Raw genomic sequence first — 26577 nt, forward strand, 5'->3', positions numbered from 1 at the left:
CCCACTACTCGGCTATTTATATGTGAAGCCTGTGCTAATATACCCACGTTGACAGACGAATATCTCTTGACCAACGCTGATTTCAATAATCATTAATTAATTACCTTGGAACCTTGCATTTGATCTTTCCTCCAACTTGGTGTTCCGCTTTGCCCAATATATTTGGCGAGTTATGTTCTTTTCGTTTTTGTCTCTTTTCATTCAGCCTTTGTGCTAGTTATTCAGTTGACTTTCTCCTCAGCGCGAGTTATTATCCTTCACAGCATGTATAACTATCAGGATCTTAGCCTTTCAGGATAATCATTATGCTTGTATTTAGAGGACGGGCGTTGGTTTGTTCTCTCTCCAATGCAACTTGGTTTTTCCTCTTGTTTTTGAAGTCGAAATCGGCCTTGGCCTAAGCTCAATCACGTGATAGATAAGTTGGTTATGTAAGTAGGCTTGGTGCTTAGTCATATTTAACTGCATTTCTCCGCCTCAGTCGACCTTATATCTCGTTCATTATATATCCCACTACGTGCTTATTTCATATAATTCATAAACTACATGTCTCATTCTTGGAATCACTGATACAGCCTGTTCCGGTAATAGAATACATAGTAGAAGACCAACACTCGTCACGTACCTCATACCCTATACTATATACACCCTTGAACATTTATAGAAAATTTAGACATACGTATATGGCTACTAAACTAACAATGGCTAGGGCTACAAGGCAAACCAATGAGTTTTGCATGAGTTGGTGAATTCAGAAACGATGCTGGGATAAATATATTTATTACAGTTTATTACAGTAACAAAATTAAAAAAAAAAATTGCATAAAGCGTACACTATACACTAGTGTTGATCGCCTGAGCATGTAGGTTGCCAACAGTATATTATGCCTTTAAGTATGTGTCTATCCTTGACTTGTATTGCTGTGGTACGTAGAGCAACTAACTACTATGATAGGAATAAGAAAAGAACTATGTATTATTCCATTGCGGAAGTAAGGGCTATTATATACTATATACTATATACTAGTAATGATGTTATGTTAAGCTAACATAACCTACGGTTGCGATAAGATGGTCGATCATACTCTCCCACCAGGGAGCTCTTTTATACACAGGTATACTCTCATCGAAGGCATCATTGATTCCTCCTCCGTCCATCCAACTCCACATTGTCTGCACCGCACCCCACACTGGTGGAACGCTCTAAGAAGCCTGTGTTAGTATTTTGGTAGAATATTCTCTATTGAACCGGCCTAGGAAAACAGTCGAGCTTAGGGGCAGACATACCGATCTACATTTACCTTTCAAGCCTACTGTTGTAAACCACTCCTCGGCTATCCTTCTATCCGTTTTCTCTATAGAAACGAGAGAAGCAATGAAAATAGGACAAAAAGGCGCCTGGGAAGTGAACAGAATCCCTGAATATGGCATCCGAGTAACGCACTTCCATAGAGTTTTTACGCTTTTTTGGACGTCGGGGTGGTAGCGAGGTTTTCTGCATATAATGTTAAGTACTTAATCCGCCTGATGCGAACCGGGTTGGGATGAGGCTCACCTAAGCAGTCGGCAATAGAGATAGATCTGGGCGGCAGCGACCCAAGTTTCCCCAGTAAGTTCGGTAACTTTTGTCGCAGTCTGGACTTTCCCAGTTTCATCCAAATCGCATGAACGGAGCAGCTCTTCGGCACTTGGGTAACCATCAGAGAGTTCTGACCATTGATGGAACGACTTTAGCCCGCTACAAATCACCTTTGCAGCGTAAATAGGGGCCGTCGAGGCATCCTGCGAAGATTGTCAGATGCCTAGTCATGTAGCTGGAAAAAAATTCACAAAGAATAAGGCTCGGGTGAAATCACTGACTTCCTTCACCAAAACAGATAGATAAGTTATCTGTGAGATTATGTGAAGTAATTTCGGACACAGACCTGTGCTACCGTGGATCTTCCAGCTCTCTTTTTGTGTACCTGCTAGGAGCCAGCCGTAAGCATTTGGGTTCCCCCTCGATGCTAGCGGGGTTACGAGTTCTCCGAGGATGCACGCAAGAGCTATCCAGTTTGCATATCCGTGCCTTGCAGCGCTGTATTGCGTATTACCGGGCTGCCAGTATCTGAAACCCGGATCTGAGTTATCTAAGATGGATTTGGCGAGCCGAGCAGCCAACATCCAATTTGGTTCCGCATTATTAATACGCAATTCCCAGTTCACACACTATTTGTCTTTTCGTCAGCCTCGATTCATAATATTAGGATTGTGGGTGCTGGAACAAATGAATGCTTATAAACTCACATCATCTACTACAAGGAGCACTATGGTAGCAATGAGATTATCACCCTGCCCAATGGCTTGGGTTTGTGGTTTTCTCAGTGCGACGCTTATCATCTCTTTGGCTTGATCATAGTTATAATTAACACGCTCTCGAAGGCTTGGTTGCGAGTTGTAATCGAGCCAATAACTGCCGCTCAATGCCAGTAACGCGTGCTTTACAGATGGGTCTTCCTGTGCCATGGCTAATATTTCCTTCATCCAAAAATTAGTTCCACCTAGAAGTGTTCTTCCCGGACAAAACGCTGATTGATCTATTCTCATTCAGGTCAATCAGTCTTTCCACGGCAGTAATAGCATAGTTGAACGTAGAGCGAGGTGATAAACGCACAGAATCTCAGGCACTGTCCATCCAACTGATTCTCATGAAGGACACTATGTATGCCAATACTTGGAGGCATGGAGGGAGACACAAGCTGGAGACTGCCATCATCTCTCTGTGAACAACTTTCCGAGTTTATAGGAATTGCTGTTCGAATGTTCGAGCAGCCACGCTTGACGATTTGGCGATTCTCGCTGGCGTGGCGACCGTTGGATACACGCAGCTTTACTTTTATATAGCTGCTTATTTCCCCATCCACTGGGGGTATAATGATATCTCTTGAGAACTTATGCCTTCGGTCACGATTTCGCGCAAACGGATTGATGAGCTCCAATTCAACCTTCCGGGTCGAAGCCATGCTGACGGAAGGAAGAGCTACGGGGGGGCCGAGGAATGCTTGGTACTCCATTGTGTTACCGAAAATGAACCCATCGCTGTTGGGATGGAGAGTAGGAGTGAGGTGTACTTCTTTTTAGGTAGTTAGCGACAATGATCCCCAGAAACCAAAAATTGAAGTTACCGATAAACAAAGCTGCAGAAATGAAAGAAACTGTCTTACGAGGTAATTGATGGATATCATTCGGACCAGCCTTTGGACTCACAGTGTCGCTTAGAGGTCGATACCGAGGGGCTTCTTGCGCCCTTTTTGTAGTATTGCACGCAGACCTCTCGCTCCATTCTCCAAACTCCTGTTGCACTAGCTCCATTAGAGTTTCTGGTCCGACTGACATTGGGTTGGGCGGATAGAAAATGCTCGTCTGTGGATCTATGGATTCTTCACACCAACTGTGTTTCTTGGCGAATGACATGGCTTCATTCATCGCACGTATCTAGTTAAAAGAGACTCGATCTGTCCAAAGTTGCCCGGTGGCTAAGGCGAAGGAAACCCAAGGAATAGTAGAACAGAATATGGGGGAGAAGAGAGAAAGCTGCAAGTGCTTTTTGATGCGGCTGAAGTAAGTTAAATTATTCTGCCAGCCCCCGCTTCCCGCTCCCGTCCCAGCTAGGAAGGCGGTAAAAGGCCCGCGCCGGACAACGTAAGCATCAGCCTCATCATGTGATATTATCGCTGAGTCATCATTTCCATCTAAATCACGTGGGTCGTCAAATGCCAAAAAAAAAAGTCACATCAAAAAGAATATAAAAAGAATAAAAAAAAGGGGACGGTAGAGAAAGTAAAGAGAAAAGAAGAAGGAGAAGGAGAAGAAAGATGACGGCCAAGCTGTTAGAGAGACAAAGGTGAGGACGATGAAATGTCAAAATAGAATCGGATCGGACTTGGGTAGTTCGCTAAAAAAAACACGATGATGTTGTAATCTCACTGCTTCATAAGCCTCCCCTGGGGCTGGTCAAATTGGCTGACTGGGATTCTCCCTCGACTTTCTTCCATCCGACAGCCTTCGATACTTAAAAGGAGGCTACAAGGCTGGGAAAGTGACACTGCCTTGTCCGGCGCCTGATACGCATATCACCAACCCGTTCTTACAGGAAACCAAGGGAGGCAAATTCACAGGGTAGCGAAATCGGTTCAGCCAGTATTTATGACCAGGCTGTGTGTCCCCTTTAGTCTGCTGCCTTACCTTTCTCCGCAGAGAATTTTCGAGGGAGACCACCTCTCCCCTCACACTTTTGTTTGCTTGATCTTTACCCTCTCGTTTTTCTGTCTGGACTGCGGGCAGAGAGATATACACAGAACGCCTACAGCGTGAAAGCTCCCAGTGATGCCACCGCCATAGGCCCCAGCATATACAAGATATGCCTGTCATGCCGTCCGACGATCTTCCAGCAAGCGTCCTTCTCTCATGCTCACGACCCCTAAGCCCATGGCTTCAAGAGGTCATCCGAACAAAGCTTAGCGAGCTAAATATGTCCGACAATAGGGGCAATGAGCAGAAAGGAGCCTCTGCGTCTGACTTAGGGCTTACATCACAGCCTTTACCTACGCCCAGAGTTAATGGCTCTTCGCCTTCTCAGGAGCTGCTACAGCAGCCTTCTGGTCCCACACCTGCGCCCGCTAAGCAGGCAGAGGATAAATCAGCCCCTACTTCAAGCTGCAAGCTAGTCGAGATTGGGGAGTTCCTTGTTCATTTGATGACTTTTACATCAAAGATAGCCTCTGCTTTGGTCGAGGCAGAGGATATAAAGACTTACATCGAGGCTCACATTCAACAACTAAACAAGATGCATCATCTTTCTGATATGGACGTGGTAACATATATGAGCGAGAAGGAGCGTGATCTCAAGTGAGTGCCCCTTGCTAGCCCAGCCCCTATCCGCAGATAGCACCCAGCCTGTTCTTCCCGCCAGAATTTTACCTCATCAGTCTTTACATTCACCTTCCCATTCCTGGCCGGATTGTCCATTGCAATTGGAACGCCTCACCCCTTGCTCAACTGGTCATGACACACTCACAAATGGTACACAGTACTCTCGCAGCCAGACTTGAAGAAATGGCCAATGAAACCACTATGGTCTGGAATCGAAGCCCCAACCCTCCCTATCCATTGGGTGATTTGCCACAGGCCGTCTCCTCTGTCACAATTTCTGAGAGAGCAAACAGTAATACCCCAAATGCAAGTGGGATTAATACAAATTCCACTATGGGTTCAGGCTTCGCCTCAGTGTCGCCTGCAAACTCTTGGGCCCCAGAGGCGAATAATACAGCTGCAGGAACACCTACTCCGATATCAATGGAGGCGTTCCAAAGTCTCTATCCTCACCTTAACAGGCGTGGGGTTGGGACGTGGGTGTGTCCGCATGCTGAAAAGTGTACCAAGGGCGGAGTGCGCGACGGGGTGCTAGTAGTTTTTGAACGGAATTCATCCTTCAAGTCAGTACCTTCAGAGGCCCCTGCGTAATTTCCCCTTCACTGTACTTGCTTTTAACTTGTTGTGTATTTGCTTGCGCTAAATGGCTGACTTGGTCTCGTAGGGCACATTTACAGAAGCATGAGAAAGCGTTCAAGTGTAGCATACCTGGGTGCAAGAACACTACAGGATTCGCCAGAATTGATCAACTGAAACGACATAAAATAGAGGTACATCATATGAAGCCCGAGGATGTTGAGCATGCAAAATAAATTGCATCTAATCTACATTTCGGTCCCCTGCTGTCGGCCTGTAGCTGCGATTCCATTAAAAAACCTCGTGTTACATATATTCATCCCTCACGCTTATTTCCCATTCCCCGTTTGTTTCTATTTGATATGACTCTACCGAAAATAGTTAATTAGTTTTAGCATTTCCCCCAGCCCGTATCTGAGTATTCTGCCTACTTCAAGGCAGTGCAGGCAGGATACGTTTTTAAACATCTTGAAAAGATTTGTTCCGTATGCATTAAATGGAGCAAGAAAGCGCAAAAAAAGTCACACTACAATTTTCCTATCAAGAGGGAGAGAATGAAACAGACAAGGGAAAGCATACTGCTAGTACCGAAGAACTGTCTACTGTCCATCTGATATGTAGTACTGACTTTCCTGACTTTCTCTACTTGCGCCCTATCTCGCCGAGTTGGAGAGAAGAGAGAAACATTTGCACCACAAAGGTTACGAGAGAAGTATCTAAGCAACAACTTGCAAAAGGGATGACGGACAGACAGGACAGGTCTGTAGACTATAGAAATGAAGCGGGAGGCGAGATAAAAACTGCACTGAGGACAGTAACTACATACCATACCGAGTAATGCGATATCTTCGATGAGATCGAAATCACTGCCACCTCTTACATAGCATAGCCTCATAGTTGTGACAGGGGTCCCTTGCCGGGAAAGTACCTGTTCTCATAACATAGCATCGTAGAAAGACGCCTCGCGTTGTCAAGGCCTTCTTCACAAAATGATGCAAAGCCCTGAGCATGACTAGTTCAGGGGCTGCTTTTTTTGATTATAAACTACAAAATATACCTGCAAACAGCTTCATTCATTTAGATGAAACTCAGGGAACTAACCATGAGACTAGGCAGTGCTGTTTAGTAGTATGTCCCGGGAAAGATAGAATGTCAGCAATTTGGTTTAATCAGTATTAGAAATACTGCATTGATTCGTCCACAGTCCACTGACCCATTCACTATGAGAGAGAAATTGATCAAGAGAGCTGATTGTCCATCGGTGGTTGATACCATGAGAATTGTTTCAATATGGCGAGTAAACCATGACCGATTCATGCGTTCCAAGGCGCACACCAAATATCTGGATTTAATCCCGATAATGACTACCCTCTGGACCGCCGTGCAAGCTAGCAATGTCGTTTGACGTCTCATTCCAATACTGCACAGCAATGGAAGAGGTGTTGCAACTCAGCCTCTTCGGACAAGGACGCTTCGCGTGATGTGCGGGCCTCCCCTTGGGCTCGATGTCTCTCAGGGGTTCATGAAGACGCTTCGTTAAAAATCGCCAGCCCAGTGGGTGAGAGTGGCTATGCTCTCACAAGTTCGAGGACAGCAGGAGCATCAACTCTCATCTACACGGAAAGGAATTCCGTTAACCACCGCGAAGTGCCGAATAGTATGAGTAATAGATGTCATGGCCCTCATCCAGCCCATCTCTCCTATTCTCAATACTTAAGCATCAGTGCTGCCGACTTGCGTTGCATCTCCACGAGAAATGTAACCTCGCACAATCCGGAGTGTCTCCTCGAAGCTAAATATCCTGGCGACATGTCTTACTCGATGCAGCGATATATTGAGGATGGTTCACGACCATGTGATATCCGCAGAGTCTTGAAGGATGTCGACTGGTATTGTAATCTACAGCCTGTATCACATAAGTATGGCGAGGTAGCTCATGGTGGTGCTGGTATGGGTGGTAGGCAGCTGGGTATTCATGTTACTATCCCACAGGCACAACTAATGAATGCTTTGCGCATTTTTTTTTTTTTTGATCGAGGACTTATCTTTATTCTCATCTCGCACCGTGGGGTTCTCTTGTCATTTAGCTCAATGGTTCTAGTTTTGCTTGTAATGTCTTTTTCCCTAGACTCTTTTTTTATATTTGCTTGCCAACGGGCTGCTGAGATATACAATCTAATTTCCATCCAGGTGTATGGACATGGTTTTGAGCATAGATGTTCTCTCTTCGAAGATATCAATTTCAGCTTTAGGGCATGCAAATTTATTCTGCCGCTTTGTCTCAGCCAAATAGTTACCACAGAGATAACCGCGATATGATGTTTATGATCTTCTGACGATTAATTTTTCCTACCTAGGGAGAAATAGGTGTAAGAGCAGAATAAAATAGAGTAAATATTGTGTCGCGAAAGCCCAAAAACGCAAACCAAGTCTCACTTCGATGAAGCCCTTGTCAACGAAACTTTTGTTCCTCCGTGGCAGGCCATTGTCAATCTCAAATCCTCAATAAAATTTAGAGTTGGGTCTCGGTTCTCGATGTCCTCAAATGTCTGTAAAAGGCGGATGAGAACATATGACGCTTCTGTCAGCGCGTATTGTTCTACAATGTTTAGTTTAGCGCAAGAATAAATAAACGATATCTGGAAAGTAGATATCGAGGGCAAATGAGAGTAAATGGGTTGCACTTACGACCTAGACAGATTCTAGGACCGCCATTGAACGGTAGGTAATTCCACCCGACACGAATAGATTCCCAGCGGCTGGGCCGAAAAACAGTCGGGTCCGGGCCGTAAGACTTTGGTGAACGGTGAAGACCCCAAACTGAGTACAGTACATTGGTTCCCTTGGAGACCAGTACCTTATGCTCCCCATCTGGACCACCGCCGCATGGTAATGTGGTAGTAATGACAGCCTCACGGCCGTTGGAAGGTACAACGGGGAATAACCGAAGGGCTAAAGAGACGAACAGAAGCCAAGTTAGCGCTAGATTAACATATAATAACGCTTTATGCAGAATATATGCGTTTGGATATAGCTTTAGGTACCGGATATATAATATCCTTATCCCATGTCATACATAGAAGACGGTAAGACTGCTGAAGGAAAGTGAAAACACTTACTCTCGTTAAGGACATATCGAAGATACTTCATTGACTTGATATCCTCATAAGTTGGTTTCCTGTTCCCAAGGGTTTCAATTACTTCCTTTCGGAGACGAAACCATTCATCCTTGTGTCTTGCGAGCTGATGGCAGCAGATGGATAAGAGACTCGCCGTTGTGTCTCGCCCGGCAAGCAGGATATTAAAGAGCTCTGATCGCAGTCGGACGGGGTCTTTGAATTCCTTTGCAGCTTCCTCCAGAAATACGTACTTTCCACCAAGCTCGTAGTGTGTTGGCTTGCCAGAAGTTTGTAACTGCAGTGCTCTTCGGGTGAACTTATCCAAGTACGCATGCATATTCTTGCAAATTTTCTGGAATTCAGCACCGTCTTTTTGCAGCCAGTAGAAGTCCTGGAGAGTTAATCGAAGTAAGAGGAGCTCTACGTTTGTCAAAGTTAACGGCCACAAAGATTATCAAAACATTATTTAGTACATTGGTTAGAAATAAACTACATACCAGATCCTCGAGTGAAATCATTGTAAAATTGAGCTTCTTCAGCTGGACAGTCAGGCAACAAACTATTCACACTTTCACCAAACAGGAAGTCGGTGGCTAGATTAAATAAACCCGGGTGAGTAACATATTTTGGCCAAGGGGACGCAATAAGGTTAACTTGTCGTACCTGTATCCATCGTGAGCTTGAAAAACAGCTCTTGCAGGTCAATAGTCTGCTTGTCTGGTATCAAGTTGAACATGTTCTGCACAAATGACTCTAGTACGGCGAGATCCTGAATTTGTTGCCTTGCAAACTGCGGACGAAGAACACTGCGGGAATGACGCCACGGTTGTCCCTGATCTCCACCCCCATACTTGTGGGTAAAAATACCATCACCAAGCATAGGCAAAAAGCTATTGTACCTCGAGGCACTAAAGCTAAACTGCTCGAACTGGGTGGCAAGAATTGCCTTTATGTTCTCTGGTTCGCGGGTCATAACAATGGTTTTCCCAAACATGGAAATCGAGAAAGTGTCGCCATACTTTTCAAAAAGTTCGATTTCTAAGTCCAAGTAGCGGTTCTCTTCAACGGCCTTGGAAACCCGGTTGTAGAAATCGATTCCAAACTTCACCGGAGATTGTGCAATCTTGGGTATTGGCTTCGTCTTTTCCTGCAAGCGAACCTTTTTCGACTCGAAATGTTCAATGGCAGCTATATATCCGTAGTATAGGCAGCAAGCTGCAACAGCTGCCGCAATTATGGCCCCAAGCATGATGAAATGCTCTTGTAACAGATTGAGAAGGGTGAGGTGTGAAGAGAGAAAGAGACCAGGCAACCGCGTTATTTTATATTGGCTTTTGAAGAGCGGAATAACATGAGCTCAAAGTTCCAGAAACACGCTAAGGTGAATGGCCTTTCACTATATAGTTACTCCACAGGTCCAGGTTCAGGGGGTTGACTTTCTCCTTGTCACTCCATAGATCTTCTTGGGCCGGTTGTTTCAGGGATGCGTTGGTCCTCTCACAACCCATCGGCATCCACGGCCACCGCAACAATAAGTGAGCAGCCATTCAGATCTCTGCATATTCTATACACAAGTACTCCGTAGAATGTAAGTGTTTCATTTAATGGTACATCGCCCTCCCATGCTCCCATGGTAGGATTCAATTCCTCACACGGAGCAAAGTCGTGCCAACGGGCAAACTGTCTTTCCCAAGGGACCCACAAATCGCTTTGTACACCAAGAACGAATATCCATTAACGTTATCTTCACGGCATGGATGATGTTCTTTGTTGCCAGGGGAAAGCCGTCGACGATGCTCACATGTCTCTCGATAGAAGTTGTCGATGTTAAGGACTTAGTCTACCTCACTTCAATAAATATTATCTCACATAGAATATAATATATAATAATTACCTCAGTTCCTTTCTATGTATGAAGATTAAGATGTTAAGATAAATCAAAATACAACAAAAATAAAAACAAATAAAAATAAAAACGGAGGGCGGCCTTCCGCCGCCAAGACATTCCCGCCTTTTGCCCTCGAAAAGTAGGGAAAAACAGCAAATGAAGCCAAGTTTCAACATAACAACGTCAAGCAACGAGAGCTATAGAGAAGTACACCCATACGCAGTAGGACAAGACCATCTGCAAGGCTCGTTCGGGAAAGATACAACAGGTAGACCGGCAGGATGACGACACGCTACCGTGTAGAATGTGAGTGACCTCCACCTGCTCATCAGGAGGCCAACACATACTGTGGGTTAGAGAGGCAGAGAGATACTCCGGAACTGACGCCAGAAATAGATGCCCTCAAGGTAAGCTGAGTACAGATATTTATGTCTGTGATGCTGTGTGGGACACAGATATATCTGTCCTCCGCCCCCTTGCACAAATAGCGAGGCGTCTATAGCTGACCATCACAGTCACATCGCCGTGATCAACTGGTGAGACCCCTTATTGCATGGAGGATATGTATATGCCTATTAGTATATATCAGAGTGCCACCCCCGCGGTATTCAGGCTGACGTCCGCATATATGAACGTCAGATCGAGTGGATTAAAGTGAGTCAGCGGAAAAAGGAGGGCTTAAGTGAACACAGGCTTAGATGGTTGATATAGGGCCTGCTAGCTGTTCCGTTCGTTCTGCATTCGCAGCCCACAGCTGCCTACAAGGAAAATAGCTCCAGTCTCGCGCATCTCGCGGAAAGGACGCATAATCGATATGTTGAGATCATGAGAGATGTTGAACATCTAATTAATGACCATAGTATGTGGTCAAATATATAGAGAAACAGCCATACTATACTAACTATATGAATACAGTTGAACTACAGACAACTGGAACCAGCGAAAGGTCTACATTGAAATTGCTTGTCCCTTCCGTAGGCACGTTTTTTACCCCGTTGCTGTTGGAAGATGCGTTCAAGTATCAGGATAAGAAAAGATTTATTAGCCACAGACGCTTCGTCCCTCCGTCATTTAATGATATCCGGCTTACGCTTAACACCGCTCAGCTAATGGGACTTGTCCGCCGAAGCAAGGTTCAGCTGATCACATTCGATGGAGATGTGACACTCTATGATGACGGGTGTTCCCTCATGTCTGATAACCCCGTTGTCAAGAGGATAATGCTTCTTTTGAAGCAGAATAAGAGAGTCGGAATCGTGACGGCAGCTGGCTACTCTTCAGCAGGAAAATACAAGGAGCGTCTCGAAGGACTTCTACATGCCATCAAAGAATCTACCGATCTCAGTGAGAAGCAGAAAAACCATCTCATCGTTCTCGGGGGTGAAAGCAACTTCATGTATGAGTTTGACCTAAAATCCCCTGATTTACTTACCTACAAACCGCAGAGCGAGTGGCAGCTGGATGAGATGAAGCAATGGAAAGAGGAGGATATTAAAGAGCTGCTTGACATCGCCGAGGCAGCGTTGCGTGATTGTGTCAGCAACTTGAACCTCCCAGCCACTATTTTAAGGAAGGAAAGAGCAGTAGGCATATATCCGCTCGAAGGGCAGCGGATGCATCGTGAGCAGCTTGAGGAGACCGTTCTTGTGGCGCAGCAAACCATTGAGACCTCTGCGGTCGGCAGACGACTCCCCTTTTGCGCATTTAATGGTGGGTAACCACTCGAAGAAACTCGTTCTCATCCAGCAGTACATTAACAATGTCACTGAACTGACACTCTCGATAGGCGGAAGTGATGTCTTCGTAGACATTGGTGACAAATCCTGGGGCGTCCTGGCCTGCCAGAAATATTTCGGTGGCATCGATAGGTCCAAGACTCTTCATATAGGCGACCAGTTCCTGTCAGCTGGAGCAAATGATTTCAAAGTAAGCTCCCTATCTAACCAATACGCCTCATTTTTCCTAACGACCCATCCCTTCGTTCCACAGGCACGGCTTGCATGCACCACTGCATGGATATCCAATCCCGGCGAGACCGTTCAACTTCTAGACGAGCTAGCTGCATTGGAGCAGGACGCTTATATGTGAGGTAGTTAGTTGGGTGGTGATGAGATGGTCTTCTCTTTTATGATAAGTAATTATGACCATGAGCACATAGTTTGAAGCCGTACAATAGCATACATATCAGATGCCCCGATATTACTAGCCCTATTTATGCTATGTACATTCGGCAGGGATGGCGGTGAGAGCCGTACATCTAAGTCCACCGATTCACTCACTATTCTCAATACGCCTGAGGGCTTCCTGGAGTGTGACATGAGATTCCTCTTCAGTTTGGTTAACGGTCCATAGGTATCTGATATCCTCCACCTTGCCAGCCTCGGTTGAACTCATTGACATGCAATGCAGTACTAGTGAGTCTTCGTTCAAAATCACTCGGAGTTTTTTATTGCTGTTTTTCCCGGGCATGTACGCTGTTAGTTCCCCATTCTCCGCAAAGGTAGGCTCCCATATGGCGGCTTCCGTAACAGTGGTTCGTATGTCAGTGCGGTCCTCATCTGCTCCATGGGTGTTGGTCGCCACCTCTCTCTCTGATGTACCGGGTAAAGAAGACACGGTCTTCGTTCCACCACGGAACGGAATGGTGTGGACTATATCCAAAGTAAACAGGTATATAAGGAATTCTTTTATGTCTTCACGAGTGCCAAATCTTTGGGTAATCTGCTGCTGTGGTAAAGAAGCCAGGGTGGTCCGTATGGTAAATTCGGTCCCAAGAGCAGTGGGGCCGAGGTCTGTCCGAACCAGGATTTTATACCAACTATTCGGGCTGAGGAAGTCGCCCGACACTTTTGTTTCTTGAGTGTTAAGAAAAGATTCCACAAGGGATTCTACAAGGGGTATATGTTTGTTGTGGTTGGGGAGAGTTCCAGGGAGATCCTTAGGAAGAGCGTTATTTGTTCCGTACTTGCATTTGAGCCCGGCCGAGAGCAGTGTATTGGTGATATTATGAAGGCATGACATAAGCCACTGGGTGTGAGATCTATGCTGCAGGTAGGCAATACTGGGTTGGAGGAGAGGGTATTCTGCTGTTTGGCGTTTCTTTACAGAGATGGCAGTTGGTATCTGTGTTCGGCGACGATGGTTCTTCCGATGAGCGTGGGTCAGTAAGATGCGGATTGAACAAGCAATTGCATGAGCAAGGTCATCGGCTGGAAGGTCATCTGTTGCATCTTGGTTAAGAGTAGCAGCCTCATCTATCGGGACCATGTCAACAAGGACCTGGCGGCTATCACTCAAATGGAAAAGGATTTGATTATGTCTAGTTTCAATCCCATGCCGAAGAAGTGCCCTCGCTTCACGATTTAATTCGTAAAACAGCTCCTCTTCAAAGAGACAGTCTCTAGCTTGGTGAATGAAGGTCTCCTGTGCGGATGTATTACTGTCATGTTTGACGCAGGCGGGCTGTGACACACCCACAGTATTCCCGTCCTCTTGTATTCGAATACGCACCACTCTTGGTGGTGACGCATATATGCCTTGGTCGACATATAAAGAGCCTTCGTCTCCCCTTCTCAGTGCCGAGAGCCCTCGATCCCTAAAAACAGGGGCCGCTATTCATTATTTAGTAATCGGTCTAAAATACCAGGGGCTGGCTATATGAGCGGTTCCCCTACCTTCGAGAAAACCATGCTGCACACCTAGGGTCTGTCTCTCACGGGGAAGACGGCATATCTTCCATCCCTTTTCCTTGATTGCTAGAACCTCTGACCAATACTTGGTCTCGGCGGCAACCTCCTTTTGAAGTCGAGTAGCAGCTTCCAGCAGGTTGTTTGCCGCAGAGCTGAAGCTCTCAAGCTTCCATCCCTTAGATACAACCTCTATGTCCCTTCTATCGGCCTCAGTTTGATCTGGTGTCTTTATCTTATCGATGCCGAGGGAGCCACCGGGGATTTTGAGCTTGACGTAAGGTGTCATGGATAACTCCACCTGACGCGGCGCATACTTTGAGAGGGCGAGGGAAACGAAATCAAGAGCGTAGCAAGCTTCTACTTGGGCCTGGCTAAATATCATAGTATCAGTAAGATCAGTGTTTTCTCCACAGGAAGATAAAATAAACAGGAACTCACGTTGCGAACTCAAGCATCTCTGACCGACTGGTAAAGAGCTGCTGTTCCTTGTCATCAGTATCATTTCCAGATTCTATATCCTCCGCTATATCAGACGCTTGTTTTCCGGACACACGCAGAGCTTCTATCTCCTCCGACAGGCTCTCCTCGGTGACATCTCTGAAGGAGCCCCTCTGCGCGTTGATCTGAGCAATTCGGATAGGGAGCGTGTCTGTCTCGTCGGTCTTCTTCCTAACCGGCCGTAAGGGTAGGGAAAACGATTCAGACATCTTCGAGGGCAGTGCCTACACCGAAACACCCACTTTATATCAACTAAACCAGCTGTTGCAACGAACCGGGTGCTATGTTCCTCCGTGGGCCAACCTTTGCAACAGACGGAACCCAGGCTTCTACCAGGTAAAATGCGCCCTTGTCGGTCACCAAAGCTGCACCATCTCACCGTCCGTCCTTTTGTCCTTTCTCAGCTTCTTGACACCTCGTTGATGTCGCTGGTTTCCCTTGTAGGAACCTTGGAACCTTTCAATGAGAGCCCACGGATCTTATCTAATCAGAGTAAAATAGTTTATCCCTTCCGGTCCTAATATAGACTAGCACCGATGACTAAGAAGCTTAAAAGCGGCAACTTCACAAAACGTATGACGATGTTTTTGCTGGGAAGACGAAGATCCTAAACGACGTATTAGTTTATTCTATGATTGACTATGCTTGGTAGATACGGAAGCATCAGAGCCTGAGAGTAATGGAACGACTGTGTTCTGGTGCGTTCTCTTGGTTCTTTGTCTAGAACAACGACTGGCTAAGCTCCGACTTGGCCTCCCGCGGGGGCCGCCAGTCAACCTATTTAACTCGTTCCAGGTTGAGGTACATAACTAGAGAAATTCCCTCCCACCACCAACAAAAAGCAAAGCCCCCTGAGCTTCACACCGGCATCCCGACGGCTCTGTCGGTTTCAACAACCCTTCATACGATTTTGACACCAGGATGGCTGCCTCTACGCCTGTGGCAGCTCCGGCGAAGCAACGCCGCATCGCTGTCTTGACTAGTGGGGGTGATGCGCCAGGCATGAACGGAATCGTGAGAGCGGTTATACGCATGTCGATTCACTGTGGCTGCGAAGCCTACGCCGTGCACGAGGGGTACGAGGGCCTGGTGCAAGGCGGAGACTACTTCAGGCAGATGTACTGGGAGGATGTTCGAGGCTGGCTGTCTCGCGGAGGGACCTTGATAGGGTCAGCGAGGTGCAAGAGCTTTAGAGACCGCGAGGGCAGACTGAAGGCAGCTAAGAACATGGTCATCCGTGGCATTGACGCCCTTATTGTCTGTGGTGGTGACGGGTCCTTGACTGGAGCTGATATCTTTCGCTCCGAGTGGCCCGGCTTGCTGGAAGAGCTAGTTTCCAAGGGAGAGCTCACCTCCGAAGAGATCAAGCCGTTCAAGTCTTTGAATATAGTTGGACTGGTGGGCTCGATTGATAATGACATGTCGTTGACTGACGCTACAATTGGCTGCTACTCTTCACTGCACCGTATCTGTGAAGCGGTCGATGAGGTCTTTGATACCGCGTCCTCTCACCAGCGAGGTTTCGTCATCGAGGTCATGGGTAGACATTGTGGATGGCTGGCACTCATGTCCGCCATCAGTACGGGGGCTGACTGGCTCTTCATTCCTGAAATGCCTCCCCGTGATGGCTGGGAGGATAACATGTGCGATATCATCACGCAGGTATGAATTCCCTCGTTCCCCTTTTCATGAAAAATTGATTGATCGGAGTTTACTAAAGTTGCAAAAAAATATGTGATAGAACCGACGAAGGGGTAAACGGCGGACGATAGTTATTATCGCTGAGGGTGCACAGGACAGCCACCTGCAGAAGATCACGTCCAACAAGGTCAAGGACATACTCAGTGACAGGCTGCAGCTCGACACTCGGGTCACCGTTCTGGGGCATACACAACGAGGCGGCTCTGCCTGTGCCTACGATCGATGGTTAGCTACGCTTCAAGGCATTGAGGCTGTCAAGGCCGTTCTCGACGCTAAGCCGGGCTCACCCTCTCCAATTATTACCATCAGGGAGAACAAAATCGAGAGAACTTCCCTAGTGGAGGCAGTGAGGGTTACGAAGAGCGTTTCCGAAGCTATCTCAAACAAGGATTTTGCTACTGCCATGGCTCTTCGAGATTCAGAATTCCAGGCTTACCACAGAGCATATATCAATACTACAACGCCACACCATCCAAAGCTACTGCTTCCTGAAGCCAAGGTGCGATAGACCTTTTATATATATATATATTTCCGTCTTGTTGCTACTAGGATGTTAATACTGACTCTATCTTGTTCGCTTGGCTTAGAGAATGCGCATCGCAATTATCCATGTTGGAGCTCCTGCAGGCGGAATGAACCCTGCGACACGAGGGGCAGTGGCCTACTGTCTTGCTCGCGGACACACTCCCATTGGCATCTACAATGGCTTCCCGGGCCTATGCAGACACCACGATGACAAACCGCTGGGCTCCGTGAGGGAGGTGAAGTGGCTCGAGTCGGACTCGTGGGTGAATGAGGGCGGTTCCGAGATCGGGACCAACCGCGGCCTTCCTTCAGAAGACATGGAAACCACCGCCAAGTGCTTTAAGCTTTACAAATTCGACGCCTTGTTCGTTATCGGAGGGTTCGAGGCGTTTACGGCCGTCAGCCAGCTGCGAAAGGCCAGAAAGGATTATGACGCGTTCAAGATCCCGATTGTCCAGTTGCCAGCAACCATCTCCAACAACGTCCCCGGAACGGAGTACTCTCTAGGCAGCGACACCTGTCTCAACACTCTAGTTAACTTTTGCGATGTGATCAGACAGTCGGCCTCGTCCTCCCGCCGACGGGTGTTTGTGATTGAAACCCAGGGCGGGCGATCCGGGTACATCGCCACCATCGCCGGGCTCTCTGTTGGCGCGTATGCTGTATATATCCCAGAAGAAGGGATTAGCATAAAAATGCTCGCCAACGACATCGAGAATCTTCGACGCAGCTTTGCGGTTGACCGTGGCGCCAACCATGCAGGCAAGATCATCCTGAGGAACGAGCGTGCATCCGCCACTTACACGACCCAAGTGATCGCCGACATGATCAAGGAAGAGGCCAAGGGAAGATTCGAATCCCGCTCTGCTGTCCCCGGCCATTTCCAGCAAGGTGGGAAGCCATCACCGATGGACCGTATTCGTGCCCTTCGCATGTCCATCAAATGCATCCAGCACTTTGAAGAATACGCCGAGAAGAGCCAAGAGGAGATTGCTGCGGACGACATGTCGACAGTCGTTATCGGAATCCGAGGCAGCGAGGTCGTCTTTAGTCCCCTTGGGGGCAAAGATGGGTTGGAAGAGACAGACACAGACTGGCAGCATCGACGGCCAAAGAACGAATTCTGGCTAAAGTTCCGTGAACTGGTCGATACGCTTAGCGGTCGACCAAGCGGCCATCAGGAGACGGATGATGGCAATCTCTGATTGACGGCATCTCTTTATTTTCCTTTTCTTTTCGTATCCGTTAGTTATTTTTGAGCACAAGCAGTCCATCGTTGGGTTATGTATTCATGAACAAATCAGAAATATCAAATAGAAGTCAAGGATCTCGTAGTAGACTATTGATTGCCCGCCAATCGGCTCCGTTCCTAGCAAATCCACCCAGTCTAACGCAACGTCTTCTCTCTCCAACACGAAGAATAACTTGAACTGTCACCCGTTGCAGGTCTGACGTCTGACATCTACCGTCTTAACGGTCATCTTGCATCAAAGATGGCGCTTCCGCATGTTGGTGCTGTCATAGCCCTTGGAACCGCGAGAACCTTGACATCGAGGACCCTACACCACGAATAGCGTATATATATATATTCATATAACATAAATACATCTTTGTACAAATCTTCATATCTCTACAAAGAAAGTGAATAGCCAAAAGAATGTGGTTGTGCGACCCGGAGAAGTTCTTTTGGTTCTTCCTCTTTCAGATGAAGTCATGGCTTCTTCTTCTTCGTCTTCTTCTTCCCTTGGGCTTCCGTGTGAAGACTTTGAACAACTTCAACATCTCTGCATAACTGCCATCTATCTATCATCCGAACGTCTTGAGAGGGCGTCAGACTTGTTCAAACAGCTTTTTATCTTGTCTGCTTCCATCTTCGCGCGCAGAGGCGACACTACTCAACCCCCCACTGATAACTTGGTACGGACAAACAGCTACTGATACATGCTTGCTGGACATGAAATTGAAGCCTCTGTCCTGGTCCTCCCCTCAGTGGGGGATCATGCTTCTTCTCATGCAGTTATGCCTCGTCTCTGCTATCAAACTCGACTTGGAGAGCGATGGTAGGACCCCGATTCCTCCCACTCCTCCTATGCGAGTTTATAAAGGACTGACTCGGTTTCTCCGTTGACCTGCTCTGCAGACTCGATCAAACTCGCTGCCAGGATAGCCGCCAAAGGCATGCTCAAGTACTACTCAGGCGATAAGCCGGGAAATATCCCAGGAAATCTGCCCGACCCTTACTTCTGGTGGGAAGCGGGCGCCATGTTTGGCAGTTTGATCGATTACTGGTTCTACACGGGAGACAGCCAGTGGAATGACATGATAACTGAAGGGATGCTCTGGCAAGTTGGCCCAGATAACAACTTTATGCCTCCTAACCAGACGTTGACCGAAGGGAACGACGACCAGGCATTCTGGGCTATAGCAGCCATGTCTGCTGCCGAACGGAAATTCCCCAACCCCCCGCTGGATAAACCACAATGGCTGGCTCTGGTAGAAGCTGTTTTCAACTCCCAAGTCCCCCGCTGGGACATGTCGACCTGCGGGGGAGGCTTAAAGTGGCAGATCTTCCGGTTCAACCGAGGCTTTGACTACAAAAACACCATATCCAACGGCGCGTTCTTTCAGATGGGTGCGAGACTGGCTAGGTATACTGGTAACGACACATATGCGAAGTGGGCAGAGACAGCGTGGGATTGGTCTAGAGCCATAGGGCTCATGAACGAGAACTACCAGTTCTTCGATGGGTCAAGCGATCTGCTGAACTGCTCGGAACTGAACCGGATACAATGGACTTACAACGCCGGTATATATCTGCTGGGGGCCGCTGCCATGTATAACTATGTAAGCTCCTCATCTTCAGGCATACCTTTTTAGTTGGTCGTACAGAACTAACCGCCATACAGACGGACGGCAGCCCAAAATGGCGAGAACGGGTCCAAGGAATTCTTGACGGCCTACGCCCATTTTTCCAGCCGGGGACCTATATCATGTCCGAGATTGCATGTGAGGAACCAGGCAATTGCGAGACCGACCAGAGATCATTCAAGGCCTACCTAGCTCGCTGGATGGCAGCTACCACTCAGTTGGCCCCTTTTTCGACCGATTTCATCATGCTCAGGCTGCGAGCTTGTGCCACCGCAGCTGCAAAGACGTGTACCGGGGGTGACGATAGCACTGCATGCGGCCTCAAATGGACAGCCGGGAAATTCGATGGCAGTATGGGAGTTGGCGAGCAAATGGCTGCCATGGAAGTGTTTCAATCCAACCTGATACGCAAGGCCGTACCCCCCGTCACTAATTCCACCGGCGGAATAAGTCAAGGTGGTCCCGGGAACTCAGGCAAAGGAAAAAATACGGGATCTAGGGCTCTGAGGTCGATTAACACGGCGGATAGGGCTGGAGCTGGCATTCTCACAATTTTACTCCTCTTCGCTATCAGTGGGGTTACATATTGGATTATTATCCCATGAGTCTAGTTTCCCTCCATCTGTTTATATTCACTAGCTATCGGAGTTCTTGGTGTTTTTACCTGTCTGATGCCCTACTTCATTGGGGTATTTTGCTCGTCTCCTTTTCTTTCCCCTACCATGCCATCAGCTTCCCCTGCACACCCTGCTCGCTATCGCTTCTGGTTCGATCAAATATGTATGCAATGAGAGCTATAGAGTCGCTACAGAATCACTATTGATGCAGATGGTCATAACTTGAATTAAATATTAAAATACAAACTTCATGGTATATAGCAGTTACACTCATAACACAAAGAAACAAAGGACTATTTTTGGAAAACCCTCCCACATACTAATTTGGATATTACAGATTATACCTGACGACATATGGGTCTTCAAAGGGGGTTCGCAGTGCAACACATACATGGTACGAATATTGCCAACTGCATTACACTAAATATCCGTCCTTTCTCCCCTCGCCTCCATGTTCTACCGACCTTCCTTCTCTGCATTCCATCCAGATATAGTATTGATACACAACTCCTGTCTGTCCACTGGTTTTCACACCGGCCAAGATGAACGTTTAGACATGTCGGCCATAAGTGTCGTTGCGGCCAGTGTCTCCCGATCGACGTAACTCCTTTTGGTGCCCGCCATCATACGAGTTCTTATCACGGTGGTGGCTCATGACATTCATTACCTCCAGCACTAGGGAGGTGATACAGAACCACCTAGGAGTCATGGTCAGCTACCAGCTATTTTTTTTATGGGAAGCCAGGGTCTTGTACTAACATTGCTCCTATGGTGAAAGCTTCAATAAGTCTCTTGTACTTGCAGCTTCCACCACGCGGTGAATTTTGCGTGCAATCGCTTCTGCTGTAGTCTTGCACGGCAAATATGAAGGCAGTCAACCATCTATCAAGTATGTCGTCAGCATTTGTACAAGCCATTGGGGCTACTTTCCGTAAGGTGTAGTCCGCATCCTTACAGATATGAGAAAACGAGGTCTATGAAGAACGTCATAAACCCTAGTGTCCTGATTATCGGCGAAAGTAGACCTGGGATGAAGAAGACAATCGAAAGAACAGACTGAATGGTTCGTTCGTTAGCGACCGTCCATCGTAGGCGGCCAAACTGACAAGGGGACAGGCGGGCCGTACAATAATTATATCATATTTGAGATGGCCATTCGCTCCATAGCCATGGATAAACCAGGCAGTGACTCCAAGGACAATTGCAGCACAGGCAAACTGCATAAAGCGGCTGCCCATCAAAAACACACGGACGAGCGTGGATGCAACTCCCATATTGAACGGTTTTTGCTTGTATCTGTCGAAAGGCTGTGGTTGAGTTCACAAGGCGCTATGCTATCAAAATAATGATAATAATATATTGCTCGTGATATCAATTGAGACCTCGATTTCAGCTTTCAGCGTACGGCGGGAGAGTCGGAAATCAGGAAGAATCAACCGGAGCAAGAGAACTATTTCAAGGGACGATGACGACAGAAGTCTTCCTTTTAAGAATCGGTAAAAATCGCCTCGATGACCATAGCTAGGTTACCAAGGGAAGCCTAAGTGGCGGGCGTTTGGTTTCGTCCATGTCTTCTGCCTCTGTAGGGATTCCAAGTACGGCTCTCCCGGCATGCAGGTTTCGTTTCTGTTGACAGCAATGACTTCATAGCAAGCAGACCAACAGTAAAGACAATGGAGGATAAGCTTCCTCTAGATGCCAGTATAAGCGACCGAAAGTGTGCCACTTGCATCATCTTCACGCCATCATAGCGTAAAAGACTGGAGAAGATGTATAGTTCATTGATATCAGACTGAACGGACTTCCCAGTTTCTGGTCAATAGGAGGCGAGATAAAGCAGTAACTACTACGTAGTTATCGCTAGAAAAAGAAAAAAGAGAGAGAGAGAGAGAGAAACCAGGACATTAATAACTTCAAATCGACCGGAAAAGCTGCCCATGATGGAATGTTTGCAAGGGAAGAAAGAAATAACGATACATAGCTACCCTTGCTGACTCGCCAGTTACCCCGGGAAACCCAACGGAGACTGTCAAACAAAGTGCATTCATTATATTTTGAGTCGGGCTACCATCTATGTCATCTCTCTAGGAAGTACTATGTAGATTTCCTTGCTCCATTAAAAAAAAGCGAATTCTAACCAACCAACACCTTTATATCCCCTGCGTTGAGAGCTCCAGAACCAACTAGCCTGGTCACCTCAGCAGCAAACACTCCCTTTACGGCAGCGACATCCTTGCCAGCAGCAGTAAGCTTTGATGCAATAGTGGCCAATTCTTCGTTATTGATTTTACTCATGATCAACTCGACGTCACCCAGGACGCTGTCGATCTGAGCCGCCGAGGCATCGCCCTCCGCAAAGTAATTGACGTCCTTCACGCTGCCCTTGAGAACACGCTTATTCTTCTTGGCTGCATTTTTGGCTGCCTCTTTGGCTTTCTTTCCCTCAGCACGTTCGGCCTTGGCTGCCTCCTCACGTTCCTTTGCCAGTCGTTCGGCCTCAAGCCGGGCATTCTCCTTTTCTTCGGCAAGTCGTTTGGCTTCAGCCTCTTTCTCTAGTCGTCGCTTGTCCTTACCGGCACGCTCTTCCTTGCGGAATTTCTTGATACGCGCATCCGCGGCAAGGGCGTCATCGACGGTTCTCCGGAGACGAGCAGTATCTTCTGTCTTTTTCTTCTTGCGGGCATTGGCGTTCTTACGTTCAATGTGACGTTTATGGTCACGGTTTTCGTTATCATCTGGGACGTCCTCGTCCTCGTACTCAAAGGACCTCCAGCTGTCAAAGTTGTACCAAAAGTTGTAGAAGGTCTCGACTTCCTCCTTCGTGCTGTTCTCGTCTCCGATCATGGGAACAGGCTGGATTTTAGAGAAGCGAGCCTCGGCTTTGAAAAACGGATCCCACAGCTTGAAGAAGTCTCCTTTCTTCTTGGGGTGGGGGGGTTCAACATCCGCAGCGGAATCGACGGAGTCGAACTGACGACGGCGAACAGGGTCGAGTAATATCTCCGTGGCCTTTTGAATGCATTTAAAGAAGCTGTCATTCTCATCACTAGCTCCTGCGGCAGCCTTCTTGTCGGGGTGATGTCGGAGAACCTTCTTGCGGTGAGCCTTTTTAATTTGTTCTGGGGTAGCTCTCCATCGGTATTTGCTGAGACCCAAAACGGCGTAGTGATCTTGACCCTGTATAATAGTTAGCAACAGCGTCCGATTGGCAAAAGTAGTCCCCCTGCCGAATGCATACCTTCCAGTCCTTAGCATCTCTCTGCAACATCATTGGGTCTTCAGCCTCGCTGATTTCGTCGACATCTTCTTCCTCGATCTTCTTGACATTTTCCTGAGCAAGGATTCTTTCGTCTTCGGAGAAAGTTCGTCTATGGCGCTTCTATTTAACGGCCGAATAAACACGTTAGGACACATTGACAATAGACAGCCGTTATACGGTGCAATTGGTGTTAACCTACACGGCGGGCGTGAGCCAAAAAGTGCGGTCCAACGGGCTCGACATTGCGTCTGGTTGCACTAGACAAGCTTCCCACGGCCTTGAAATCTTTATCTCCAGCAGGCCAGCCTTCCGGGAGGCGAGGGAGCGGTAGGTGAACAGTCTCTGTAGTCGACATCTTGCTGCCTGTTCAGCCGTTCTATCTATACCTTCACCCGCAGAAAGTGGGATGAGTTTTTATCAAGAGAAAAGGAAAAAAAAAATTCATGATGTTCTAAGCGCTAGTCCATTTTGGGCCAAGATGTCTTTTGAAGATTGAAGACGTTGAAAAGATAGAAAACAGGATCACAGAACAAAATATTGATACGTTGCTTATAGACCCTCCCGCGGGCTTTTACATTGATTCCTGGTCGTGTATCCCTCTTTTTTCTTTTCAAAACGCGCTTCAAACACGTTTTCCATGGCTGCGGCGACCAACCCAGTGTCCGCCATCAGTGCGTACCGTCAACTTCTCCGTGCTACTCGGATCGCATTCAATGGTAAGTTCATTTGCTCTGTCGATGGCCTAAAATACTAATGAAGCAATATAGGTGATTTTCCTGTTCTTCACGCTGCTCGCGCGGAGGCCCGCAAACAATTTGACCAAAGCCGGCAGCCCGGTGTCGATACCCCGATGAAAATTCAGCATGCGCTGGAGACTGCCCATATTCTCAGATCTAATATTGTGCAAGGAACCAAGATAGAAACCAAGGAAGAAGGTGGAGAGCAAGTAGATCGATATGGTATGTGTCTTTTACCACTAGACAGTCTTGAGGCTGGTTTTATCTAATTCACTCATACTCTACAGCTTTACGAATACATGAATATACCGAACGCGGAGACAACGATACAATAAAAGCAGCTGGTCAGAAACCGGTCAAGGTTGGCAAGGGATGCTGCTCTTCATGACGCCTGCCAAACGCTCAAGTGAATTAGAATATATACCCGGATATTTGGGACGATTAACGGTGGAAGTGGTTATAACCTTGGCTCAGGAATGTGCCATTGTACTTATAAACGAAGTCTCGGATGAGGATGTCGTCGAGTTCTGATTCCAGCTGAAGTATTCAGCTTTTGTAACGGAGGGCGTTTTGGATTGCATTGTTTGTCCGGTTATATATATCATCCCACTTCGAATTAGCCATGTACGATAGATTCTTCGGCGATACACTCCATCAGCTCACAGAGATAATTGAAGACTTATTCATAATCCTGGTCCCTTTGCGCGAGTCCTGGTTTTACATTATTTTTTGAAGATGAAAACGCCTGTATGAAAACGCCTATGCCTCCCTAATAAGAAACCGAATGCATTTGGAAGAAAAGGCTGAAAATTGGGTATTAGTCGCCTGCCAAACTTGCATACTGTACATCCCCACGGCCTGGCGGAGGTGCCACGGTATAACTCTGGTTACTCTCCTCGATATCTGCTCCCCCGTCCACTTGTTCTGCCGATGTGCCCTGAGCAATCGCTTTTCTATGTCCATTACCCTTGATAGAAGCAGCTGTCTGCCTTCCTTGACGTGCATTTTGCATCCGCTCATCTCGTTCCATATTATCCAAAGGACGGGGTTTGCCCCATTGCACGCGCAGCGGGCACCCCTGCACCACCGCTATTCCTTGACATTTGGCCGCTGCTGCTTCGGCTGATTCCCGTGACGCATAGTTTATGAATGCGCAATGCGATCTATGCGAACAGACCAGTGATCTGATTGTTCCAAAGGGTGTAAAGAAGGAGCGGAGAGCGTGTTCGGGGAGGTCGTCCTCTACGCCGGTGACGAATAAAGAGGTGATATTTGGATCAGCGGGTGGCTCGATATCCTGTCGCCCAGGAGGTCGCTGGGAGACTGGCGGATATGGCCGTCCTCCGCGGCCTCTGCCACGGCCCGCACCGCGACGCACGTCACTTGTCCGGACTGGGCCAGGGCCAGGTCCGTACCCTATCTTCTTCTGTTCAGAGGATTGCTGCCCTTCCCCAGGCACGACGCTGGAGCCTTCCGTCTCGCCGCTTGCCTCAAGTCTTCTCTGCCGCTTGTAGTATGGTTCACTGTTCGCCAGCCGCCGTAGCAACTCTCTGGCTTTCTCGTCGGTCTTTTCGTACTCTTCCACCGCGCCTCGGCCTTCCTCCAACTCCTTTTCATGCTCCTGCGCGTAGTACTCTCTGTTAATCGAGCTCTGTGGGCCTGGGGCAACCATCTTCAAGGCTGCATCTCGAACGACGATTGGAAGGCCAAAGGAGAGATCAAGCATACAGCACTGGCAGCAGTTCTTCAGGCGCGCGCATGTCAAGCATATATTTGTCGCCTTCGTGCGAGATGTCCGGTCCGCCTTCCATCGAAAGACCGTCATCGGTCGAGTGCAGATTTTACATTCCGCAGCATAGTCCTCCTTCAACATCTGAACATAGGGGTTTTCGGGGAGACACTGTTCGCAGACGGACGGGAAATCAGTGGTCTCCCAGCCCGACCGGTTTATATCCTGTTTTATCTGTGGAGGCATCTTGATGTATGTCAAGAGAACAGAACAGTCTCTGTCTCTCTCTCTCCCTCTCTCTCTCTCTCTTTCTCTGTTGTTCGTCTTCAACTTTTTTTCCTTCTTGCGATTCAAGTTGTTGCCATTGATGAATAAGCAGGATTACTAATTTATTTGGATTAGTCATAATGGAGTAATTATCCACGTGACAATGGCATGATTCCCAAAACGGAAGGGCCGG

The 26577-nt window shown here is 47.5% G+C and overlaps 15 protein-coding genes across 15 annotated transcripts in view; 9 read left to right on the forward strand and 6 right to left on the reverse strand.

The window, feature by feature from the left end:
* The window catches only part of MCYG_02731 (DUF323 domain-containing protein), a gene marked incomplete at both ends in the record, with an annotated part of 1539 nt that extends 1443 nt beyond the window's left edge, over positions 1-96 (forward strand). Inside the window, one exon of the mRNA XM_002849751.1 lies at positions 56-96. Within this exon, the coding sequence (XP_002849797.1) occupies positions 56-96 (41 nt within the window). The remainder of the gene's footprint in view (positions 1-55) is intronic.
* Positions 97-976: 880 nt separating this feature from the next.
* Positions 977-3453, reverse strand: MCYG_02732 (conserved hypothetical protein; the record flags this gene model as incomplete). Its single annotated transcript, XM_002849752.1, has 8 exons — positions 977-1009; positions 1288-1495; positions 1556-1782; positions 1861-2077; positions 2150-2208; positions 2287-2507; positions 2654-3112; positions 3204-3453. The coding sequence occupies 8 exons, from the start codon at positions 3451-3453 to the stop codon at positions 977-979; spliced, it is 1674 nt and encodes a 557-aa protein (XP_002849798.1).
* Positions 3454-4408: 955 nt separating this feature from the next.
* Positions 4409-4891, forward strand: MCYG_02733 (uncharacterized protein; the record flags this gene model as incomplete). Its single annotated transcript, XM_002849753.1, has 1 exon — positions 4409-4891. One exon carries the CDS (start codon positions 4409-4411, stop codon positions 4889-4891), a length of 483 nt encoding a protein of 160 aa, XP_002849799.1.
* Positions 4892-5058: 167 nt separating this feature from the next.
* MCYG_02734 (uncharacterized protein) lies at positions 5059-5723 on the forward strand (the record flags this gene model as incomplete). The annotated part of the gene is made up of 2 exons (XM_002849754.1): positions 5059-5474; positions 5576-5723. The coding sequence occupies 2 exons, from the start codon at positions 5059-5061 to the stop codon at positions 5721-5723; spliced, it is 564 nt and encodes a 187-aa protein (XP_002849800.1).
* Positions 5724-5983: 260 nt separating this feature from the next.
* Positions 5984-6892, forward strand: MCYG_02735 (uncharacterized protein; the record flags this gene model as incomplete). Its single annotated transcript, XM_002849755.1, has 2 exons — positions 5984-6301; positions 6617-6892. 2 exons carry the CDS (start codon positions 5984-5986, stop codon positions 6890-6892), a joined length of 594 nt encoding a protein of 197 aa, XP_002849801.1.
* A 254-nt stretch (positions 6893-7146) lies between these two features.
* On the forward strand, positions 7147-7697 carry MCYG_02736 (uncharacterized protein; the record flags this gene model as incomplete). Its single annotated transcript, XM_002849756.1, has 2 exons — positions 7147-7444; positions 7678-7697. The coding sequence occupies 2 exons, from the start codon at positions 7147-7149 to the stop codon at positions 7695-7697; spliced, it is 318 nt and encodes a 105-aa protein (XP_002849802.1).
* A 222-nt stretch (positions 7698-7919) lies between these two features.
* On the reverse strand, positions 7920-10114 carry MCYG_02737 (cytochrome P450 52A12; the record flags this gene model as incomplete). The annotated part of the gene is made up of 6 exons (XM_002849757.1): positions 7920-8086; positions 8176-8439; positions 8607-8997; positions 9104-9165; positions 9270-9794; positions 10015-10114. The coding sequence occupies 6 exons, from the start codon at positions 10112-10114 to the stop codon at positions 7920-7922; spliced, it is 1509 nt and encodes a 502-aa protein (XP_002849803.1).
* A 536-nt stretch (positions 10115-10650) lies between these two features.
* On the forward strand, positions 10651-12582 carry MCYG_02738 (IMP-specific 5'-nucleotidase 1; the record flags this gene model as incomplete). The annotated part of the gene is made up of 6 exons (XM_002849758.1): positions 10651-10762; positions 10852-10901; positions 11074-11148; positions 11206-11353; positions 11410-12204; positions 12281-12582. The coding sequence occupies 6 exons, from the start codon at positions 10651-10653 to the stop codon at positions 12580-12582; spliced, it is 1482 nt and encodes a 493-aa protein (XP_002849804.1).
* A 183-nt stretch (positions 12583-12765) lies between these two features.
* MCYG_02739 (mediator of RNA polymerase II transcription subunit 17) lies at positions 12766-14890 on the reverse strand (the record flags this gene model as incomplete). Its single annotated transcript, XM_002849759.1, has 3 exons — positions 12766-14105; positions 14169-14554; positions 14622-14890. The coding sequence occupies 3 exons, from the start codon at positions 14888-14890 to the stop codon at positions 12766-12768; spliced, it is 1995 nt and encodes a 664-aa protein (XP_002849805.1).
* Positions 14891-15602: 712 nt separating this feature from the next.
* Positions 15603-18112, forward strand: MCYG_02740 (phosphofructokinase subunit; the record flags this gene model as incomplete). Its single annotated transcript, XM_002849760.1, has 3 exons — positions 15603-16343; positions 16423-16881; positions 16970-18112. The coding sequence occupies 3 exons, from the start codon at positions 15603-15605 to the stop codon at positions 18110-18112; spliced, it is 2343 nt and encodes a 780-aa protein (XP_002849806.1).
* A 794-nt stretch (positions 18113-18906) lies between these two features.
* On the forward strand, positions 18907-20380 carry MCYG_02741 (glycosyl hydrolase family 76 protein; the record flags this gene model as incomplete). Its single annotated transcript, XM_002849761.1, has 3 exons — positions 18907-18967; positions 19048-19751; positions 19814-20380. The coding sequence occupies 3 exons, from the start codon at positions 18907-18909 to the stop codon at positions 20378-20380; spliced, it is 1332 nt and encodes a 443-aa protein (XP_002849807.1).
* Positions 20381-20942: 562 nt separating this feature from the next.
* MCYG_02742 (conserved hypothetical protein) lies at positions 20943-21666 on the reverse strand (the record flags this gene model as incomplete). Its single annotated transcript, XM_002849762.1, has 3 exons — positions 20943-21090; positions 21152-21366; positions 21520-21666. The coding sequence occupies 3 exons, from the start codon at positions 21664-21666 to the stop codon at positions 20943-20945; spliced, it is 510 nt and encodes a 169-aa protein (XP_002849808.1).
* Positions 21667-22525: 859 nt separating this feature from the next.
* Positions 22526-24006, reverse strand: MCYG_02743 (zuotin; the record flags this gene model as incomplete). The annotated part of the gene is made up of 3 exons (XM_002849763.1): positions 22526-23569; positions 23631-23771; positions 23851-24006. The coding sequence occupies 3 exons, from the start codon at positions 24004-24006 to the stop codon at positions 22526-22528; spliced, it is 1341 nt and encodes a 446-aa protein (XP_002849809.1).
* Positions 24007-24288: 282 nt separating this feature from the next.
* Positions 24289-24776, forward strand: MCYG_02744 (conserved hypothetical protein; the record flags this gene model as incomplete). The annotated part of the gene is made up of 3 exons (XM_002849764.1): positions 24289-24367; positions 24419-24610; positions 24676-24776. 3 exons carry the CDS (start codon positions 24289-24291, stop codon positions 24774-24776), a joined length of 372 nt encoding a protein of 123 aa, XP_002849810.1.
* Positions 24777-25205: 429 nt separating this feature from the next.
* MCYG_02745 (pre-mRNA-splicing factor slt11) lies at positions 25206-26377 on the reverse strand (the record flags this gene model as incomplete). Its single annotated transcript, XM_002849765.1, has 1 exon — positions 25206-26377. One exon carries the CDS (start codon positions 26361-26363, stop codon positions 25206-25208), a length of 1158 nt encoding a protein of 385 aa, XP_002849811.1.
* Between the last annotated feature and the right edge of the window lie 200 nt (positions 26378-26577).

Source organism: Microsporum canis, genomic scaffold (assembly GCF_000151145.1).
Source record: "Microsporum canis CBS 113480 supercont1.2 genomic scaffold, whole genome shotgun sequence".
NCBI classification, from domain to species: domain Eukaryota; kingdom Fungi; phylum Ascomycota; class Eurotiomycetes; order Onygenales; family Arthrodermataceae; genus Microsporum; species Microsporum canis.